The sequence below is a fragment of the Myodes glareolus genome, chromosome 18 (genome assembly GCF_982192425.1).
Source record: "Myodes glareolus chromosome 18, mMyoGla1.1, whole genome shotgun sequence".
NCBI lineage: Eukaryota > Metazoa > Chordata > Mammalia > Rodentia > Cricetidae > Myodes > Myodes glareolus.
In genome coordinates, this window is record NC_142043.1 from 11,437,376 (window position 1) to 11,459,388 (window position 22,013).

The 22,013-nt window shown below is 54.9% G+C and overlaps 1 protein-coding gene across 4 annotated transcripts in view; it reads left to right on the forward strand.

Moving 5' to 3' along the window:
- Nucleotides 1-21,775, forward strand: part of Ttbk1 (tau tubulin kinase 1) — a 43,835-nt gene extending 22,060 nt beyond the window's left edge. For 2 of the 4 annotated variants that reach the window (XM_087897957.1, XM_087897958.1), the window contains exons 14-15: nt 14,745-16,297; nt 16,886-21,775. In XM_087897957.1, coding sequence (XP_087754083.1) covers nt 14,745-16,297; nt 16,886-17,270 — 1,938 coding nt within the window. In that variant the 3' untranslated portion in view covers nt 17,271-21,775. Of the gene's footprint in view, nt 1-2,956; nt 3,236-14,744; nt 16,298-16,885 lie in introns of all 4 variants that reach the window. The other 2 variants (XM_087897960.1, XM_087897959.1) reach the window with 2 other exon arrangements.
- Nucleotides 21,776-22,013: the final 238 nt, after the last annotated feature.

A 22,013-nucleotide genomic window follows, 5' to 3' on the forward strand; every position in this document is an offset into this window, starting at 1 on the left:
AACTGTGTCTGTGGGGAAGAGGGGTGTTTGCCAGTCTCAGTTTCCCCATACTATGTAGAATTGAGGTGCCTTAGCATTCTATAATTACGTGTGTGTTTTTCTGAGCCCCCTGATCTTGAGTGTGCTTTGATGTGTGGATGTGGACATATGTGCACACATCACTATCTCTGGGAGCTTCTAGGGGAACCAGAGCAGGGAGGGTGACAGAAACGGTGATGATGGCAGCCAGCATGGCACACTGCAAGATGCATGTGCAAATTTATGTGATTGCTCCAGTATACACGACGACCTTGACTTACCAGGTGAAGTAGTAACCTACCATAAGTGAGCAAGCTTCCTGGCCTGCCAAGTGGTGGAGCTGGGATGTGACACCAGGCAGCTGGGTCAGGGTCTCTGTTGGGAACCCGATCTAAGGCGTGTGTGTCAAACATGCAGAGTATCAATGCAGGTCAGAGAAGCAGACGGTCTGCGCAGGGTCAGAGAGCCTGGAGCAGTCGTGTGTGTGTGCGTGCGTGCACATGGCCGGCACACCAGCTGGCTAGGCTCATTGGCACATGTGCCTGCAGGCATGCCAGTGTGCACGGTGCCTTTGGTTGCCTCTGGGTGAAACAGATGGGACAGGACATGTTCTGTATGTATTTCAGGACATTAGGGTGAGGTAAAACCCTTGTTCTCCAAGGCAGAGGGAGCAAACTGGACCGGCATATGTTCACTTCGTTGTTGAGAGGGGCATGCTTTGGGCTAGGCCTGGGGCTGTATGCTTTGTTGCCCATTGCGATAAACCTGAGAGTCTTCCCTATTCCTGGGTGGATGGCTAGGGAAGAACACTCCACCCCTTCCTCCACCACCTTTCTTCGAGGAATCCCTCCGAGACCTGGTGTCGCACGCTCTGAGTCTGATGTGTGAACTGTCCCTGTAGAAGTCATTACCGCACAAACGCAGTAACCTGTCACCAACAGCCGTGGGAGCAGATGTGGAGCTAGGCACTGGGTTGTCCCTTGTGAGCATAGTGTGGCTATGTGAAAGCCTGGCTCCCTTCTCAGGGGGTGGTTCAGGTGCAAATTGGCAGGAGCCAAGGAGACAGCTCAGCTTGGGCAAAGGAAATGATTTGGGGTTGGCTGTTTGTGTCTTGGCTAGATGTCTGAGGTCAATAGCACAGCACAGTAACACTCCTTACACATAAAGACATTTGCTGGAAAGCCACCCAAACACTACTGTGTTAGAAGCTGGACAGCGTACTGGAGAACAAAGATTAGCAAGGTCTCATTCTCAGTCCTCAGGTCAGAACTTGCAGTCAAGAGGAGGGGGCTGGGCGGACAGGCTAGAAGATAGGGCATCAGGAGGATGAAGAACTTTTGTCTGCTCTAGGGCCTTGTGGGGGGAAGCTAGGATGTGCTCACAAAGGTGACTTCATACTGGGTATTGAGGACAAATGGGTGGTCACAGTGATGTATGGCCTGGAGCAGAGAGCATGCTGGGATCCAGCTTCAGCTTCTAAGACCTCTTTGATGGAGAACAAACTCTGATATTGTACCCAAGGCCCCGCATGTACTCTGAGAGCGACTTTGGGCGCCTTAGCCCTCTCTCACTGCAAACTAGAAAATAAGGAGCCCAACCTTGGCCCCCAGAGAAGCTGACAGGAAGCAGACTGGTGTGGGGTGGAGCAGATGATGAAGTTAGAATGTTCTCCTTGCCTCCTCCCTGAAGGGATCCCCCGTGACCCCCTCCTGGCTGAAATCAGCAAGGCATACTGGAGCTGGGTGACTCCAGCCCCTTTCCCCTCTCCTCCATCACTCCCCCAGAGCCACCGCGAGAGCCAGGGGTAAGGAGAGGCAAAGTCTGTGGACACCAGGCCACCATGCCCATTCCCGTGTGCCTGGAAAGTGTTCCCTGTCTCCTGGAGACAGGAGGAACAGAGATAGGGTTCTTATGGCCACCACCAACTTTGTAGCTTCCTATCCCAGCTCAGCAGCCCTGTGTCTTCTAAGGACCTGTAAGTGCCCTGCACATCTGGTCCTCAAAGCCTAGGAGGTGGCAGCCACTTTTACTCCATTTTACAGGGGAAGAGCTTGCTTGAGGCACAGAGAGCTGAGGTCAAGGGTCACAGTGACGTGACAGAGTCGGGGTTAAGACATCTTTGGGCTGATGCTGGAGGTGATGCCTCATGCATAATCACGCTGGTGCTTGGAAGGCAGACACAGGAGGATTACTAAGAGTTAGAGGCCAGCCTGGGCTAAATAGTGAGTTTTGGGCTAGTGTGGGCTATCTCAAAAAACCAAAAACCCAACCAAACAAAAAAACCTCTCCTGGTAGAGATTTTGTCTAGCAAGCACAGGTCCCTGGATTCAGTCTCCAGAACTGATAAACAAACATTGGACTCCAAAGTTCATCCACACTGTCCCTGAGACCCCGGCACTTCCCATAAGGACGCTGAGGGTGCCAAGGAGGGAGCAGCAGCTGTTTTAAATCTCTTGAGGAGGGCTGGGGGGGGGGTCGCGCTTGCTTAGCAAGCAGGAGACCCCTACTGAAGTTTCAGCACCGCAAATATGTTAAAAATGATCTGGAGGAGTGTGGAGTGTGGTTAGGTTAGAGGCTTGACCGTTGGGTGGGGGCTTGACTAAAAGACACAACAAAAGGGCCTTCCTGACCGGAAGGTTCCAGCCCAGTGGGAGCCCAGTGCTAGATGGGGCTAAGCCCAGAAGGCTTCCGGGAGGAGGTGAGTGGACGAGGTCTCTCGCCCAGAGACCGCGCTGTGAGAGGAGGAGGTGGGCAGGGCGCTGGCAGTTCCGAGGCTGGACCTTGGGTGGGCAGCCTGCAGCCCCCTCCTCCAGCGCCATCCGCCCCCTGCCAGGGACGCCGGTGCCGCAGGGGCTGTGAGCGGTGGGTGGCCCCCGAGAAGAGCTGTCCAGTCTGTGCCTGATGCCTCTTTTTCCTCCACTCTCTTGGTCTCTTTCAGTTGGAGGAGGACAGACTCTCGGGGCACTCCCTCCCGCGGTACAGCCCCCTGCGACGACTGGCGTCCTCCGTGTTCTCCTCCTCCACGCTGGAGACGGAGCACTACCCTCACCCCGGCGGCGGCGGCTCCTCGGGCTCCTCCGGTTCCCTCATTCAGCGCAGTCGCTCGGCCGAGAGCAGCCCCGTGCGTGCTCCCCATCGGCGCCACGCGCCCCTGGCCGCCGGCAACCACAGACTCGTGCCCTCGGTGCTCCGCATCTCGCGGTCCCAGCTGCAGCAGGTGTGGGCACGGTTCACCCACAAGACCTAGGCTGGGCCCCCCCCCTCCTGGAGGGGGCAGGTGGGGGGGGCTGGGGAGCAGACAGAGACCATGGTTCCTTCCCAGGACGCAATAATCACAGGCCACACAGCCCATCCCACCCACGTGCAATACGCTCCCTAGAAGGTCGGCCCGAGATACTGTAAAACTCCCGCCCCACCAGAGGCTCTGTCCCCAGAGACTCTGTCCCGGGTGGGCTCCTTTGCTAGGGGCCAGACAAAATGGTGCAGGGAGGGGTGGTGTGCTGGCGCAGTTGAACAGGACAGGGGCTCTGGGATGGAGCTACCAGCGGCTTCCGAGTCCAGGGGAAACCAAGGTGTGGGAGAGCTGAGGGGCAATCTTGCTGTGGGGTCAGGTTCTGTTTACTCTGTGTCTTGGCGGGTCTGGGTCGGATCCACCCCTAAGGGGTTGGCCGAAGTCGAACCTTAGCAGATGTGCGCCTGCGTCTGTTTAGTTGATCTGGATTAGGAATGTGATGGAGGCTGGTCAAAACCAACTTGGGGTGTGGTGGGGTGAATGTCTGTACTCAGTGATGAAGAGTGGACAGCTCTGCGACCTAGTGAACATTTCCCATGGTACCACCACCAAGTCAGAGTCCCTTTTCTTCCACATCTTACCCCACAGGCGCAGGTTGGGTTCATGGTCACCACAGTGTCCCCAAGACCCTATGTGTCGCTCCCCGAGAGACTTGACTGCCCTGTCCTCAGAGCTGGGCATGGATAGAGGGGTTGCCAATGACCTGCAGGCAATATGGAGAATGGGGTAAAGGAGATCCTGGGCACAGAACAGGTCCCAAGCAGACAGCTCAGATCTGCCACTCTCAGGGAACTCCTCCTGGGGGTACCTTGGGTGTGGTGCAGACTGGACACAAGGTAGGCAGCCAGAAGGTGACCTAGACACTCTTGGGCAAATACCCGACTGTCCCCTTACCTTTTGTGCACTCCTCAGTCCCCCAACCCGACACTGCAGGGACCCCACCTTTTCCTATCTTCATTCCTGCCCATGCCAGCCAGAGAGGCTTAGGGAATGACGGTAAGGAGGGCTGCCAGAAAGGGTAATGCCTGGCTGGGGAGGAGAGGAGGCTAGAGAGTTTGCAGACCATGTTTGCAGGGATGCATGTACCCATGTGAGTGTGCTAATCCATGCGTGTGCACACAGCTGGGCTGTCGGGGTGAATGCTCAGGCTGTGTTGTGCACAATTCCAGAGAATGCTATTTACATAGATCCTGGTATGACCAGCACCTACTGAAGTTACACGGTGCTGCAGCTGTGTGTGCGTGCCTGCGTGCGTGTGTGTGCGCGCGCGTGTGTGCGTGTGTGTCCTAGGCCCCTAGTCTTGCTCTACTCTTCTCATTGTGTATTTTCCCTCTGACCTGTTTCTTCCCTATGTGGCCCATCAATTTCCTTAAATATCCCTGATTTTAGTAGCGGTCTTAGGGCCCCTGAACCAATATGGGGACGCTTATATCTAGTGGGCAGCGGTCAGGAGTTGCGCTATCCACATATGCACATGGCTAACATTGTGCTATGGTTCAGCAGTCTGACAGTGGTTCCTGCAGTTTTAAACACTAATGCCTGGGCCGAGAGCATCTTTTCCCTGTAGCAAACAAAACCAGACCCTAGTTCTAGTTATATGTCATCCTCAAGCCAGGCTGCTCACTTTTGAATGTCCTCAATCCCAGGGCTCTCTTGTCTTCTTGGCTGTTCTGGATGGCTTTGCCTTCTGCCCAGGCAGGAGTTGGAGAAGGGAGTCCCAGGAAGACTCCTTGAGGAAGAACGGAAACACAAAGCACAAAGGATAGGGGCGGGGCTACACAGCAGCCCTTCCCTGCTTCCAGCACTGCTTCCCTCTCCCCTTACCCTTTGCCCTCCACACCACCCTCCCCCACTCCCGTGATGGCAAGGGTTCTCTTCATTAGCCTGCTCCCTAAGACAGCACTGGGATTTCATGGCACCAAGTACTTTGCTATCTGGCATTCCTTTTCAGAGTGCTCCACCACCAGACCTGAACAGAGTTTCACCTCAGTGACTAGAAATGTCCCTGAGGTGTTCTGAGATCCCCAAGTGCCTTAAGGCTTATCAAAGATAATGACTTGACTTGAGCCTCAGTTTTAGCATTATACACATGGAACTGTTTCCTTAAGCTTCGAGGAATAGGGATCTGTCCCCACCTCTCAGGCAGAAAGGACAACACTTGTAGGAAGGCAGGTGTCCTTGAAAGCCAAGCCACCGTTCAAAATGCCTGACCCTCCAGAAAGCGTCCTTGTGAACTGGCCTCTGTGGTGGAGGACTTTGTAAGCTCACCAGGATTGTGTGGACCTGGGCGGAGGGCTGCACGGGTCTGGGGCCAAATCTCTGAGTCCCATGCATGCAGGGACTAGCTGAGAGCCTAGAGTGGTGTCAGACCCTTTCCCTCTGTAGAATTTCCCAGAGTGTTGGAAAAGTTAGTGTCCACTGGGGAACGGACACAGCTTCTCCAACGCCAGCTTTGCCAGTGAGCAGCACTCCTGGCCACACTCAGAGCGTGGTGTTTTCGCACTCACACCCTGCACACAGTTATGTCTGCGGGCATTTTGTAGTTCATCTCGTCATACAGTGCTTCCCACGTGCCAGGCCATGATCTGAGCACTTGACAAAATGAACTCACTTGAACCCCATACTAACGTATGAGATAGATCCCAATGTTACCGCCTTTAATGGATTAATCAGATATTCCCTTTACAAGAACATAAATTAATAGAAAAGCCACCTGATGCTGAATACCAAGCTCTTGTTCCCTGGGAATCTTTAGCTATTTTAGTCTGGATGTTGTTTTCCTCTTGGTCCCAGCTTGTAAGAGGAGGGTTGTCTGCATCATTCCTTCCTTGCCAGTCACACCCTGTCATGGAGCTTTATTCAGCTCTGAGGCACCCCAGAGCAGTGGGCTCTGGGAAGAGAGGGCAGGTGACCTAACTTCAGTGACCCTGAGAACACCTCACTGCAGCCTCTGTCCAGGATCGCAGCTCTCAAAGCAACCCAAGCCAGGCAGCTGCTTAGAAAGGAAACAGCTAGTAAAGCCTGGTGGTGGTGGTGGTGGTGTGTGGTGTGTGTGTGTGTGTGTGTGTGTGTGTGTGTGCTAGTGTGCATGTTGCCATGGTGAACTCAGTATGTGGAGCCGTTGGACTTTTTTCATTGTGTGTGGAGTAGATAGGGCCAGTATTTTCTAAATGGGAAAAGGTGTGTCCTGAGGGCTGTAAGTCAGTGAAAAATGCTATATTAAATTCTTCGTAATTAATACATACCCCATACACTCAAGGCAGCTTGGGTCACAGCAATAACCACTCAGCCTCCAGCCCAACACTAACCCTGAGCCCAATATTCTCTTTCCTCATTTATAGTTAGAGGGAAAACAGACCCAGTCCTTCTCAGTGGTTTGTAGGGTGACACCTCTGAGCCAGCCTGGTCCCAGCACCCTCCTTCCTACCTCTGTCTTCTGCCCTGTCTTGGTCTCTTTCTGGGGCAGGGCGGTGCTGTCTGTTCAGGCAGGGGTGGGGGAGCCTGGGCCGCTGAGGATAGAAGAAGCTGTCAGTGTTAACGGGTGGTTTTGGGAGAAACCATGCTTGGGGAGGATGCGGTTTCCATTGGAGGTTGGGGAGCTCTGTTGAGGCTGGGGACACAGATGTCTGTTCTCTGCTGTCCTGGAGTTGATATGGCAATTGGGGTGCAAGTATAGACATCTAAGGGTAATTTCTGCTGTACCTCAATCTCCACTTAGATACGAGACACTCCTAACTGCAGGACAGGAGCCATGCCCACACCACCATACCGTCTGACATTTAAGGTATCCTTCTCCCTAAGGGAGAGGCCCCAAGGCTGAGGACCATCTCCCTCAGATAACCCCACACATACTCAGTGGACTTCCCAACCTGGGAGGCCCCTGAGCCCACCTAAGAAGAGGTGGGGGAAGGAATTGGGGTACCTTCTTTAGCCCTCTCCTTTCCCTGGGTTTTCCTTCACCCCACCACTTGCCCTCGGATCCTGCACAGGCTGTCGGTGGAGAGAATGACCACCCACGCACACGCACGCTCACACTCCGCAGCCTCGCGTACACTTCATCCACTCTCCGGACAGCAAACTTAGCAGCCCCGACCCGGAGCACACCCGAACCCCTGTTGCAGATTACTAACTGTAAGGGACGTCTGTTGCCCGCTCCAGCACTGTCCCCGCCCCGGGGCCCGTCTTCTCTCCCCTCCCCCAACCCTTGCAGCCGTCGCACCTCGAATGTACTTTCGGTCTTTTTAACCAGCTGCTACTTGGCGTGCCCCAGGTACCTCCGGCCTCGGAGTCCCCGCCCCGCCCCGCGCCCCGCCTGGCCGGGACCCCAGTTGGTCTCCGCCCCGCCAAGCTGCCTGCTGCTAAAATTCTTCTCTTGGGTTAGCGCCCCCGCCGTCCGCCTTCGCTCACAGTTTTGTTTGCTTTTCATTTCTGCCGGCTCACGGCCGCTGGATCCCTGGCCTGGACGGCAGGGTGGGGACGAGTGGGGGACTCACCCCTGAGTGCTTCCAGGGTTAGGGTGCAGACCAGGGGCGGGGGAAGGGATGTGGGAAAAACTGGCTCCAAGAGCCCGACTCCCCATCCCTACTCCGGTTACCTCACCGCCCATAGGGCTGTCCCCACCCTTGGCCTTGCAATTGGATGCCAAAGAGCCCAGAGTTGAGGGGGGAGCCAAACTTTGAGCCTAGGTCTCTCAGAGCCACCCAACCCCACTACCTTTTGCCCATGCTCCAGTCCGTGTCCCTAGTCCCATCCCACCCCATACGCTACTAAGGGCCCTGGGGGGCTCCCCAAACATGCCCCCACTTCCAACTCTCCTCCCACCCCCATCCCCGAAAATAAAACTCAGGGACCAACATCTGCTTCCTTTGCACTTGCTCCGTCGACCCCCTCCCCCAGGTGGAGGGGCTTCCGTGGGGGAAGGGGCGGGTTCCAGGGCCCCTAGAGTTGACAGTATTGAACGAGAGGGGCTGGCCCCTGCCCCGTGAAAGGTGGAACTGGTGGTGTGGGGAAACTCAGCCCCAGGACCTAACTGAGCTCCCTCCCTACAAACACCCCTTATCCCCCCTCCCGGGGATGGGGTGAAGCGAGGGATGGGAGGGTGGTTGACAAGAAGACCCTCCCGGAGGTCTCCAGTCCCAGCCGGTTTAATCCTGAGCACTCCTCCCTCTCATCCCGTCTTTCCTCAACCCTCTTTTGTATTGCAATAATACTGTATTATACGCTTGCACTATTCCCTTACCCCGGCCAGCCTAAGCATGCACGAGAAACTCAAAACCACACACACGAAGATGGGACGCTTTTTCTTTTCTTTCTTTCCTTCGTTTTCTTTTTCTTTTCTCCTTTTTCTTCCTCTTCCTCTCCGGGGTGCGTCCTCCTTAGTGTATATAGCGGCGTCAGGGGCCCCGGACCCGGGTAGAAAAGCATGCACTGAGCCCCCCACCCCCACCCCAGACTGCGAGTACTGTACAAATCCAACACTTGAAACCGACACGCACACGCGCGACGCCGCCACGGGGGTGGGACACGGACACGCACCCACGCGCACACGGCTGTGCACGGGCGGGGATGGGGGCGCCCCGCCGTCAGGCGTCGCTGTGCGAGGGATCTTGTGCCTTTTAAAGTCCCTGTGTGTTCATGCAGACAATCCGGAGAGCTTGTGTACTACCAAATCCTGATTAAAGACGCCTTCCAGGAACATTTGCCTTGGCCTGCTTTCTTTACCGCCCCACTCAGGTCCATGAGGACCTCAGCCCCGGGGGCAGAGTGGAGGGCAAGGGTTGGGCTGGTTGACTGAAGGACTGGGCATGCTGATCAGCTGAGCTCGAGTTGCCCCTGCCCCCTTCTTTCATGGGAGAAAGTGATGAATGGCCTCTGGTCTCTGGGACCCAGCCTCTGTTGCTAACTGGTTTCTCTCTTGGGGCGGTGGTGGAGTGGAGGGAGGGCTTTTGGCATTCAGAAACACTCAGGGGGAGAGCAGGTAGACTGAGGCAGGCCAGTGAGTCAGCAGATGATGTGTAAGAGCTGCCAGTGACTACTTGGTCTTCGTGGCCTTTCTTCTCAGGCCTGGCATTGCTGCATGGCTGGGGGCCAGGGTGGAGGAGCATGTTCCACCTTCCTGAACAGAGGCAGGGATGTGAGGCATTAAGTAGCCCTAAAAGGCACAAAACCCTCCCCTGGTCAATGTGGGGGAGTGCCAGCTAACCCTTTTGCTTTTGTTACTCAGCCTGTTCCATACTCCACAACACTGGGACTTTGAGCTGGAGTGTATTTCCAGGTATGGCTTGGCCAGAGTCCAGGCAAGAGAGTCACCTCATGCACCCTGTGTCACGCACCCTGTGTGAGCGTTGGAATGGGCTTGAATGAAAGGTCTTTAGGGCCATTGACACAAGTTCTCCCTGGGCTAACAAGAGACCAGCAAAGGGAGACCAGGTCTAGCCTTTTCCCCTTCTTTGCACGTGGCCCTGAGGGAGTGGACATTGACTTCAGCTGGCCTTTAACTTCAAAGGGGAGAGCCTCAGGCCTCAGGGAACAGTGGAGCGAGCAGAAACCTGAGGCTTTTGCTCTCTCTTTGCTCTCTCGGATCTAGGCTTGAACAGCTTGCTTCCCCTTGGGTCATAAAGCAGCCGTACCACCTTCTGATGAACTCTGGATCATCCAGAGCTGGGGGTTTTTGTTTTGTTGCTTTTGAAACAGTCTCACTATGGGGTCTTGTTTGATCTGGAACTTACTATGTAGACCAGGCTGATCTTGCACTCACAGAGACCCCTGGCCTCTGCCTCCTGAGTACTGGGATTAAAGCTGTGTGCCACCATGCCCAGCAACCAGGGAGCTTCAAATCAGCAGGATGAGCAGTGTCAAGGCAGGCCTGGGAGCCTACACAAACACAGGAGAACATAAAGGTCACGGCCCTGGCGAAAGATGTGCTCTCCTCAAGCCAGCTGCCACTTGCTAGCTCTTCTCAGAGCTGGACTGCAGCCTGCTCACTGCTTCCTCTCCCACAGTTTCCTCAGGCTCCCATGGCCAAGCACACAGTGTCCTGGACACCAGCAGACTGGTAGCTAAGAGGGCAAATAGCTCACTAGCCATCCGGGGAGAGGCAGGAAGAGTGCTCTGCTCCTGTCTGAGGTGGGAACTCCTTCCTAACAGGATAGTGGCTGGGAGAGGGGCCAGGAGGATTTAAACAGAAAACCCAGTGTATCCAGGCTAGTGTGGGTGGCCCTGATCCTGTTGGCATAGCTCTGAGATCTACAGCTCCTTCCCCTCACCTCCAACTGCAGAAGGTCCTCCATTCTCCTGTGTGTGAGACAGGCACTGGCAAATCCGGGGTCTTGGTAACCCTTGTCAACACATTTTCCAATTTGACCCAATGCTTGGTTAGTGCCTCTTGCTGCCACGCTGGCCTGGTTGGCCCTCAGTTCTCCCCGCCCCCAAACCACTAGGGTAAAGGGGCCCAGATGGAAGGCAAGGACTTTTCCTGCGGTTATCCAGCTCCTGGGAGGGGGTGGGTGTCACCCGCATGGGACCAGGTGTAGGAAAAAGGTGGTCCTAACAGAATCGTCCAAGACCTCAGAAATGGGGTAAGAAAAGTCAGCAGCTGTTCAGTAGGGAGATGCTGAGGGGTCAGGCGAGTTTGGTGCTAGGTGGGAAGGACTAAGTGAAGCTCCCGCCCAAGTATCTTCCTGTCCTTGGCTGTCAGTGCATTTGCCCGGCCGTGATCCCCATCGCCCCTGGAAGCAGCTTTGCCCACTTGCCCAGCTGTTCTCTGTAGCTCTAACACTGGCAAGGCGTATGATGGGGGCACAGCACAGGTATGCAAGGTGTGCTTGCTAGGTGAGTGGTTGACATGAAGAATGGAAAGATAGTATGGGGGCTGGAGAGATGGCTCAGCGGTTAAGAGCATTGCCTGCTCTTCCAAAGGTCCTGAGTTCAATTCCCAGCAACCACATGGTGGCTCACAACCATCTGTAATGAGATCTGGTGCCCTCTTCTGGCCTGCAGGCAGAATATTGTATATATAATAAATAAAATAAATAAATAAATTTCAGAAAAGAAAGATAGTGTGGACAAAAAGAAAACAGCTACTGGGGACTTCAGCAGGGATGCAAAGAGGACAGTGACCGAGGATACCCTGTCTCTGCACAGGTGTTTACACAACAGTACACACATGAATGTGGAGGTCATAGGTCAAGGTCAGGCATTTTCCTCTATCACTTTCCAACTTACTTTAAAAACAAAACCCTGATTTATTTATTTTATGTGCATGAGTGTTTGTCTGCATGTATGTATGTGCACCATGTGTGCCTGAGGCCCACAGAGGTCAGAAGAGGGTGCCAGATTCCCTGGTACTGGAGCTATGGATGGTTGGGAGCCACTACAGGAGTGCTGGGAACCAACCTGGGTCCTCTGCAAGAGCAGCAAGTGCTCCCAACTGCTTAGCCGCCTCTCCAGACTCTCTACCTTATTCTTCAAGGCAGGGTCTCTCTCTGAATCTAGAGCTCATCTATTGGTTAGACTGATTGGTCAGCCAGCTAGGAAAATTTCCCTGTCTCCACCCCCACCCCAGGCTATCTCCACCCACCCCCAGGCACGTGCCACTACATGCTGGGTTTTTGCTTGGGCACTAGTGATCAGTCAGGTCCCCATGTCTGTGCAGCAAGCACGTTACCACTGAGCCCTCTCCCCACCCCCTCTTTTGGTGTTCTTAAGACAGTCCTACTATCTAGCCTTGGCTGTCCTTGAATTCACTAAGTAGCCCAGGTTGCCTGCAGACTCCCAGCAATCTTTCTGCTTCGGTGTCCTCAGTGTTAGGGTTATAGGTGTTGCCAGCACACCCGCCCCAGGCTATCTACCTGCTATTACTCTCACACTGAGTCCTCAAAGACAGTAGATTATGCAACAGATGGTGGAAGCTGAGGGAGGGAAGCCACCAGTTGGGCAGATGCTCAGCCTTGGAGACCCCTGTCTCATTCTCTGCCAGCCTCAGAGCTAACTGCACCAATGCTACTGCCTGGGCATCTCCTTTGCCTACACTCCAAAAGTCATGATGAGGTTGGAAGAGATCGTGGTCCACAAACCAGGGTGAGCAGAGCAAAGGAGAGTGGGCAGATACTCTGAGCTGTCTGCAAGCCTGCTGCCTCTGTGACCCCCTCTACACTCAGAACCTTTGTGGGCATGTGCATTACGCCCAGTTCTTTTCCTTGTGTGGTGATCTCTTGCTCCACTCAAATAAATGCATATCTGCCTTATTCATTACCTAACCCAGAGATTTCTAACGTATAACGCAGCAACCAGGACACTGTGTGTGTGTGTGTGTGTGTGTGTGTGTGTGTGTGTGTGTGTGTGCTGGAGATCAACCTTAGTCAGCATTCCTGAGCAATCCAGTGTGGTTTTGGGGACAGGGTCTCTCACTAGGGTCTGAGACTTGCAGATTAGATTAAGCTGACTGGCCAGTGAGATTCAGAAACCCACCTGTTTCTACCTCCCCAGCACTGAGACTACAAGCGCACACCACACACCTGGCTCAAAATTAGGTGACAAACACTTTACCAACTGAGCCATCTGCCCCCAGTCCCCGCTCTTTTTTAAAAAAAATATATAATTGAAATATAATTACATTATTTCCCCTTCCCTTTCCTCCCTCCAGTTCCTCCTGTACCCCACTTTACTCTTAAATTGATGGCCTAGTTTCATTGACTATTATTCTTATACACACGCGCGCGCACACACACACACACACACACACACACACACGAATATAGAAATATAAGCTGCTGAGTCCATTTAGCATTGCCTGTCTGTTCAGGGCTGGCTGCTTTGTATCAGATGGGCAATCAAGGGAGCTGAGCCCTGGAAAAGAGCAATTCCGCCTCTCGGCTGTCTTTAGTTGTCTATAGTTCTCTGTTTAGGGGTGAATCCCCATGAGGGATAGCTCAGGCTGACCTCAAGGTCACTCTGCCAAGTCTAGCCATGAAGTGAACTCCTGCTCTGCTTCCGAGAGCTGGGGTAGCTGTGTATGCCGCCGCAGGTGGTTAAGGACTCTTGAATGAATGAACAACAACAAAACCCTCTAGGGACTTCATTTACGAGAGAGAGAGAGAGAGAGAGAGAGAGAGAGAGAGAGAGAGAGAGAGAGAGAGAAACATGTAGAAGGATCTGGCAAGCAGGGAGAAAGGGAAGGCTTTGGAGAGCTGTTGAAAGACAACTGAGATTTGTCATGTGAGGACCCAAGTGTGAGGCACATGACCCACCCAGGGAGATGCTGATAACAACTGATGGGTAGGGCATAAATGGGGCAGGGGCAGGGTAGTTAAAAGGAGAAGGGCAGGGTAGTTAAAAGGAGAAGGCAGGGTGAGGGTGGGAGACGACTCCTGTGCCAAGCCAAGGATGGCTACTGTCCCACGTGCACCATCACAACCGCTGCAGAGGTGAAAGGGGTCTGAGTTTCAGGAAGTTCAGTCAGGCAGTTGTAAGAAAGATGGCTGGCCGGGCCAGGACTGAGACAACAGATTGTTGGCTGTGGAATACTAGACTGGCAGGAAAAAGTCTGTGGAAGCTCTGTGGGGGCAGACATTGAGATGGTTATATAGGACTGGGATGTGGGAGGGGCACAATTATTTCCCTTTTCAGGCTTCTGGTCTGGACGGACTGTGTCCTGTTGGTTTAGGAAGACAGGCTCAGTGTGTAAAAAAAAAAAAAAAAAAGCCTAAGAAAGTGCTGCCCTGAGCACCGCCCCCCACTGTGGAGAGCCCTGCTGTAGTGTCCTCTGAGGATGCTGTAGAATGGCCTGGGGACCAAGGTGGGTCGGAGACAGTCAGTTCTGCCAAGGAGGCCAGGCCTTCCTAGTCTAGAAGAGAGGAGACAGAAAGAATGTGGGGGGAGTCTAACAGCAGGAAGAGGTTCAGCCATGATGGGATTGCCAAGGGCTCCATGCACAGGGAGGAAAACTTCACTGAGTTCCTGGGAGATAGGGCTGAGCATAGTTCTCGCTGACAGGCCGGAGGAGAACAGGAGGAAGAGGGTAGTGCTCCCGTGACCCTGCTCGCACTGCAGTGTGGGAGGATGGCGGTTACAGCGGCCCCGCCCTTGGACATCTGTGAGCATAGAAAAGTCCCAGAAAGTGACACAACCCCCCCCCCCCCGTTTCTGAAATGCTCCCTCTTTTTGGCTATTTTCTGCTACCAGTCATACCCTAAAGTTGACTTTGTCTGATGAGGGGAGGAGAAGGCAGGGAGAGAGAAGAGTCACTCGGATCTGTCCCTCAGACAGGGATTCCCTGAGCCTTCCTGGGAACCAGGGGTCATTCTAGGGTCTGAGGATATAGCAGTAACAAAATGGACCCATTGTCTACCTTCCGGCAGGGATTCCTGGTGGGTGGGTTTCCTGGGGCCCAGCAGGGTGGGTGACCTCAGTGGGTCCCTGTGTGTGCCCCTTACAGGTGTTCTCTGTGGCGCCCCCATTTGAGGTGAATGGACTCCCAAGAGCTGCGCCCCTGGGCTTGCCCTACCAGGACTTCAAGAGAGACCTCTCTGATTATCGAGAACGAGCACGGCTGCTGAACAGGGTCCGGAGGGTGGGCTTTTCGCACACGCTGCTCACCACCCCACAGGTCCCCTTGGCTCCCCTTCAGCCTCAGGCCAATGGGAAGGAGGGAGAAGAGGAGGAGGAGGAGGAAGACGAGGAGGAGGATGAAGAAGATGAAGAAGAGGAGGAAGAGGAGGAAGAGGAGGAAGATGAAGAGGAGGAGGAGGAGGCAGGGGCCCTTGGGGAGGTGCTGGGGCCTCGGAGTGGTTCCAGCAGTGAGGCCAGTGAGCGGAGCACTGAACGGAGCCAGGAGGGGGCCCCATCCACACTGCTGGCTGATGATCAGAAAGAGGCCAGGGGCCGGTCCGTGGCTGATGGGGACCTGGAGCCTGAGGAGGGCTCCAAAACGCTGGTGCTCGTCTCCCCTGGCGACATGAAGAAGTCGCCAGTCACTGCCGAACTGGCCCCTGACCCTGACCTGGGCACCTTGGCTGCGCTCACTCCTCAGCACGAGCAGCCCCAGCCTACTGGAAGTCAGCTGGATGTATCAGAGCCGGGCACCCTGTCCTCCATCCTCAAGTCCGAACCCAAGCCCTCAGGACCTGCAGCAGGGCTTGGGGTTGGGCCGGTGGCCACTGGTGGGGCAGTGGCAGTCACCTCCTCACCCTTCACCAAAGTCGAGAGGACCTTCGTTCACATTGCGGAGAAATCCCACCTCAATGTCATGTCTTCCGGAGGGCAGGCCTCCAGGCCAGAGGAGTTCAGCCCTGGGGGTGAGCTGGGCCTGGAGTTGCTCTCTGAGGGGGGCACTGCAGAGGAGGGGGCCCCAGTGCCTCTGGAGAATGGCCTGGCTTTGTCAGGGCTGGATGGAACTGAGACCGAGAGTTGTGTCCTGTCTGGCTTTCCGGGGGAAACACCCTCAGAAGTAGTCACAGACTCGTTGCCCAATGGCCCAGCCCTTGCTGAGGGGCCAGCTCCAGCATCCCCACTGGAGCCAGTCACCAAGAAAGGGACCACTGTCTCCCCCAGCCGCCATGCTATGCCAGGTTCTCGCCCCAGGAGCCGTATTCCTGTCTTGTTGTCTGAAGAGGACACAGGCTCAGAGCCTTCAGGCTCACTGTCGGCCAAAGAGCGGTGGAGCAAAAGGGCTAGGCCACAGCAGGACCTGGCTCGGCTGGTGATGGAGAAGAGGCAGGGTCGCCTGTTGCTGAGGCTGGCCTCAGGAGCCTCATCTTCCTCTAGCGAGGAGCAGCGCCGTGCCTCTGAGACACTCTCTGGCACTGGCTCTGAGGAGGATACACCTGCCTCAGAGCCCACGGCAGCCTTGCCTAGGAAGGCTGGGCGGGCAGTGACCACCCGGAGCCGGATTCCACGCCCCATCGGTGTGCCCACGCCTGTGGAAGGGCAGCAGCTTCCTGGCAGACCCCATGGTGCGGCCTCAGCGGCTGATGTGGCCATCACCAGCAGGTGAGAAACCGTGCCAGGACTGGTTGTGGGCAGAGTGGCCACAGAAGGCCTCCAGGGACTTTTCAGAACCAACGTTAGGGGTTATGACACCTTCAGATACCTCTCGGGTCTACCATCTCCCGTCAGGGCACTGTGTTTCTTGTGACTTAAGTGTCAGCCCTGTCACTGGGCTCAAGGGAACAGGAACAGCGTGATTAGCGGGGATACTGTGAGGTGGGACCAGGGGAGGCTGCGGGAGACCAGCAGAGCCCACATACAATTCCTGGTACGCCATGGGACATTGGAAACCAAAGGGTAAAAGTCTTAGGCCTCCAGTAACTGGCATGAAATAGTATATTGTATTCTGGATTAGAATGCAAAACCCATGGGAATTTTAAAGATGACATATGACTCTTAAAGAAAACCTCCAGTCATAGCCCAAAAGGTCCCGCACTGCAGGGTGGAACACCGGCCTGTTTATTCATCTGTGCCTGGCCTCTTCCATCCCTCCCAGCTTTGACGATGCAGGACTCTATACTCAAAGGCATTCTGAAAATGTCTCTCCTTGTCCCTCACCCCGGTCCTTTTCTCTTGCCCTCTGACCCTCAGCAGGCTCCAGCTACAGAAGCCCTCAGGGTCGGCCACTGCTGCTGACCTCCGTCCCAAACACTCCGGGAGCCGGGGTCCCGGCCCAGTTCGCGCCCAAGTCTCCAGGCCTGCAGCGCCCCGAAGTCCCGGCCTCCCCGCCTCCACCTCGCGCCACCCCAGCGGGTCCCCGCGGAGCCAGTCCCTACCCCGCAAAGAGAGCTCCTCCCCGTCGCATCAAGCCCGGCCCAGCGCCCCTCCCTCTCGGGGGGTCCTCCAGGCCAGATCTCAGCCTGAGGCCTCCCCAGGGGCCCCCAAGAAAGGACCCAGAGGGAAACAACTGCAGACTCAGCGCGCAGCAACCAAAGGCCGGGCGGCAGTCTCGGAGGGTCGGCCCGGGAACAGATAATGACACCGGCCTGCGGCTCTCTGCGGCGCCCCCTACCCTCACCCCGGTCCCCACCCGCAGCTGGCCACACTGGAGCAGCTTCCAGCACAGCCTTATGCGCCCGCGCGCCACCGCGGCCCCAGCTTCCCGCCTGCACTCGCCAGGACGCACGTGAGCACGCGTCGCGCCCTGCAGCCCAGCCAGCCCACTGACCCCCGGAGGTTGCGTGTCTCGGTTCGTCTCTCTGCGTCCTCCCTCCCTCCTATTGCCCCTCTGCAGGGACAGGCTCACAGCAGATCCTCTGCCCCGGGAAGGCTCAGCACTTATCGCCTGAAGACTCAGCTTTTAGGGCCTGTCCCCTTCTCCCACCAGGTCTTGGCTGATCTCTATGACCCCTACCCAAGGGGCTTACATCTGCTTACACCTCTTGCGGCCCACCTTGTCCCCATCCCCATCTTCTTCAGCTTCCAACCCTACCCAACAGGAGAAACAGCCTCAAATTCCAGAAGTGTGCGGTCTCTGGACTGCCCACAGTCTCCTAGGAGCCATGGTGGCCATGGAAGGCCAAGCTGGGATTGGGAAAACGGAAGCCAGAGGTCGTTGGCTTATTTAGGCTTAAGGGGACACCTCTAGTCTGGCTAAAGTCAGCTCTATGAGAGGCACAGGTCATATGATTCTTGAGAGGGGTTGCTGCCTGTGTCTCTGGGGGAACAGAAATACCTTTCCTGGATAGGAATGAATGGGACCTCTGGAAGTTTGCAGCTGCCTCCGTGAGTGTTTCCCAGTGCGGGTTGGAACTGGGTTTTGTGGTTACTTGCTCTTGGGTCCTCTGGTACTCAGGACCCCTTGCCATCAGGAATTCCTTCCTGCTGCCTAACCTCAGCTTCAGTCAGCTCTCCTCTCAGAGTCCCACGCGGCGGGGCTGCTTATGGCCTTCTGTGTGCTGGTCATCTGAAGATTCAGGGGCTCTGTTCTGGTCATCCTGCCATCTCTGCTGTGGGCAGTGGGCTGGCTCGGGCATCATCCCCCCTACACAGGCAGAGGAAGCAGGATGAGGCAGACTGGCTCCCGGAGGCAGAAGGCCCTTCTCACTTTAGATTGTGTGTAATTCTAACTGGTGGCCACCCCCACACCACCCCAGTTCACCCTGGGCCCCTCTTGCTCTAAGCCAGCCCACACAGCTGAGCTGCTCTGAGCCTGACATGGGGCCTCCTCCTGCATGTTGGCTTCTGCACATCTCACCCACCTCATCAGGAGCCTGGGCTGCTAACATCTGGGGCAAGCCTTACCCTGATTGCAGAAGGGACAGGCAGCCCCTCCTGTCTGGGACAGGGACTGCCTGCAGGTCTCCTATAAAGCACTCACAGCCTCTACCCCCTGTTCTGGTCATCCTGTCCTTCCCTGAGTCACAGAGAGCAAACCAAGACATTCAGGAGAAAAAGAGGCCTCAGAGGACCAGCGGTCTGGCCACATCTACGCCCAAGATGACCGACTGGGAGCAGCTTGGTGCCAGCTGAACTCCTCATGGAGTTCTGAGGGTCTGGGCAGTTGCTTCTGTGCCAAGAAGGCAGCTCTGCAGACCAGTCTGGGGAGGATACCAGGGTGGATAGTCTTTGTGGTCTTTCCCACGCTGATGTCGAAGCTCCCAGAACACTCAGGAAACCTCTCTGGATTCAGTTATCTTTGTCACCCCGAGGCCCCTTCTAGTTGCCCTCTAGCCCAGCAGAGGAGTAGAGGGTTCACTTCCTCCTGCCCAGGGCTTTTATGACAATCATCTCATGCCAGGTGGGGACCAGGGCACGACCCTTGGTGCCCAGGTCCTGGGCCTGCTCCTTGCCACCAACCGAACCATGAATGTAGGGCTCCCCACAGTCCCACTTCTGCTGGAGGACCGACGGCACCCTGGTTTGGAGATGGGAGGAAAGGGAGGCCTGAGAAGGCCCCAGGCTCACCCCACCCCAGCTTCACCCAAGCTGGCACAGAGGCAAAATCCAGTCTACCCTTGGGATCCCAAGACCTCCACAGGGCTCTAACCAACCTCAGGCCCCTGAGTCAATAGTATCATCAGACGAGGAGGAAAGAGGAAAAGAGGACCAGCAGAGGTGGGTGGTGAGGGGACTAAGTGCTTCTTCTCCCAGGAAGGAACCAGGGCAGAGGAAGCCAATGTCCCGCCCCCAGCTGAAGCCTGTTCTTTGAGAATCATCCATCCCCTGCAGTAGGCCCTCCTCTCTGATAGTGTCAAGCGACCACCGCCATCCCTCATGTCCCCATCCTGACTGCTTATGTCACTGACTCAGATGTGGGGTGTATTCACCTTAATGCGCCTTCCCTCCCCAGCCGTACCATGTGCAGAGGGGTACAGGAGAAGGGCCCTGCCCCAGGCACATGGCTCTCTGGCTTCCCAGCTCCTCCTGAGGGGCCTGGCTTGCTCAGTCTCCTGAGCCCCTTGGGCATGTGCTGGGGCACAGGGAGTTGCCCTTCCCCTCCCTGGGAAGCAACAGAAGAATGTTTACATGCCAAACAGAATGTCCCAGTCCTTGGCCACCCCTCCCAGTCACTGCATGGCCTCCGCCCACCCTGTGCCAGCCCACTCCCCTGACATCAACGCCTTGGAAGTCGCTGTCATAACTAGATGGGGTCTCGGAAGGGAAGTAGCCATTACACCATTAAAAAGCCTGTGGACCTTTTTGCTGGCCTGGACTCTTTTTCCCTTTAGGGAAGGCAGGGCAAAGCCCAGCCCCTGAGGGCGGAGGTGGGCAGGAGAGAAAATGTAGGATGGTGCCAGGTGGGCAGAGATGTCATCATCTCCGCAGAGAAGGAAACAAAAGTGTAGGTCTGGTATAGGTGATTTGTTCAGGGCCTCACAGGAGGAAAAGCTATCCTGGCAAAGCTTGTGCTCCTTGATTGTCTGTGCTGAAGGCTGTAGACTCCATTTGGGCTGGCACAGAGAGAAGAAAGAAACAAAACTATCATTGCCCTAGAAGAAGCAGGTAGAAGTGAGGCTCTGGAGAGACAGAAGGCATAGCAGCTCACTGGCAACAAACGCCTTAGCAAAACCTGCCCTGACCAACGCCTGTGACTCGGCCTCTGCCCGTCTACAAGTTTATCCTAGGGGTACACTTGCAAAATGACACACATCCAAAGTCACCCACCTGTCTGCAGAGCCTTGTCTACGCATATGAAATCCAGTTTCAGTGGGAAACAGTGGGAGTTTGCCTTGAGTGGCACACGTTTGCTTGGTATCAATGCGCAACAGAGAAACCAGGCTCGGTGGCCTTCGCCTTGGATGGTACACGTTCGCTTGGTATCAGTGCGCAACAGAGAAGCCAGGCGATGGCCTCAGGCCTGTAATCCTAGTAGCCACAGGACCTAAAGCAGGGGGATTTTTTTGAAAGTTCACGGTCAGATTGACCACACAGTAAGTTCAAGGCCAGCCTAGGCTAAATGCAAGACTGTCTCAAAAAAAGAAAAAAGAAACCAAAAGCCATGACAAGCTGTTTGTATTTATTAATTTCACTTATACATGTTTTCAGTGAAATAAAAAGTTTTTGAGACAAAGTCTTGCCGGGTAGCCCAGGTTGGCCTCAAATGTGCCATCCTCCTGCTTCGACCTCCCAAGTGCTGGGATCACAGGTATGTACCGCTATGCTTAGTTAGGTGGTGTTATTCCTGTCTTTGATTCTGAGACACTGCTCTTGATCCTATTTCTAATATCTGGGCTATGCATGGAATTATTTTTCTTCCTTTACAAAAAGTATCTCATCTATCTTTCTTCTGTGATGGCAATGGTTTTGGTAAGAGATTGTGGACCAGAAAAAGACATGGCTTGAGCAATCTTAATGGCCGTTGGTTGGGACTGTGGTACATGTGACAGGGACTCCACTGTGGGGTGTCGGGGGAATCAAACTGAAGGAAGCAGCTCATGTTCTTACAGGCCTGTCCCCCAGCTCAGAAATGTGTGAGGTCATGAGGCTCTTGGAAGAGCAAGGCAGTTGGATGCCGAGTGTCTCCATCCCGACAGGAGATGGGCTGGATGAGGGAGGTTTACATGGGGAGAGACTGGAAGTACCCTTTGTATTCTGAATCCTAAATTCACCATAAGTGAGTCTTTTTGCTTAGTGGACAAAAACGGTTTCTCGCCAGGCCTGGCTCTGGGCCACACGGCTGGGAAGTGAGACCATCCAGGTTTGAAAGCCCACTCTCCCTGGGGTGCTGCTCTTGGCTGTCCAGAACCTCAGCCTCCTGGGACCCCTTTCCTCTAACTTGAATGCCAGTGGACTCTGGGGCCTTTGGCAGGGCCCGATGTACTTTCTCTTTCCTTCTTGTTTAACATGTCCGGAAAGGACATACTTGTAGTAAATGCTAAAAGCATATCAAATATGGACAACCCTGTGCATGACCCTGGCCAGCGAGAGCCCTGTGAACAGCTTGGTGTGGACCATCACGGACCTTTTCTATGTTTGTAACAATACCTATCTCTCTCTGTCCATATATATTTCTTATAAATAAAAGAGGAGCATATTATATCTACTGTCCAGAAATGTGGCTTTTATCTCCAGCAGTGTGTACTGAAGTACACTTCCTCCCTGACCTGCGACACCGGGATGGAATTCAGAGTCTTATGCAGACTAGGCATGTGTTCTCCTGCTGAGCAGTCTCCAACTTCACTCCGTTTCAAAGCTGTTATTGTTAGTTTATAAAATAGGCCAGACAGTGGGGGCACAAGCCTTTAATCCCAGCACTCAGGAGGTAGAGACAGGCAGA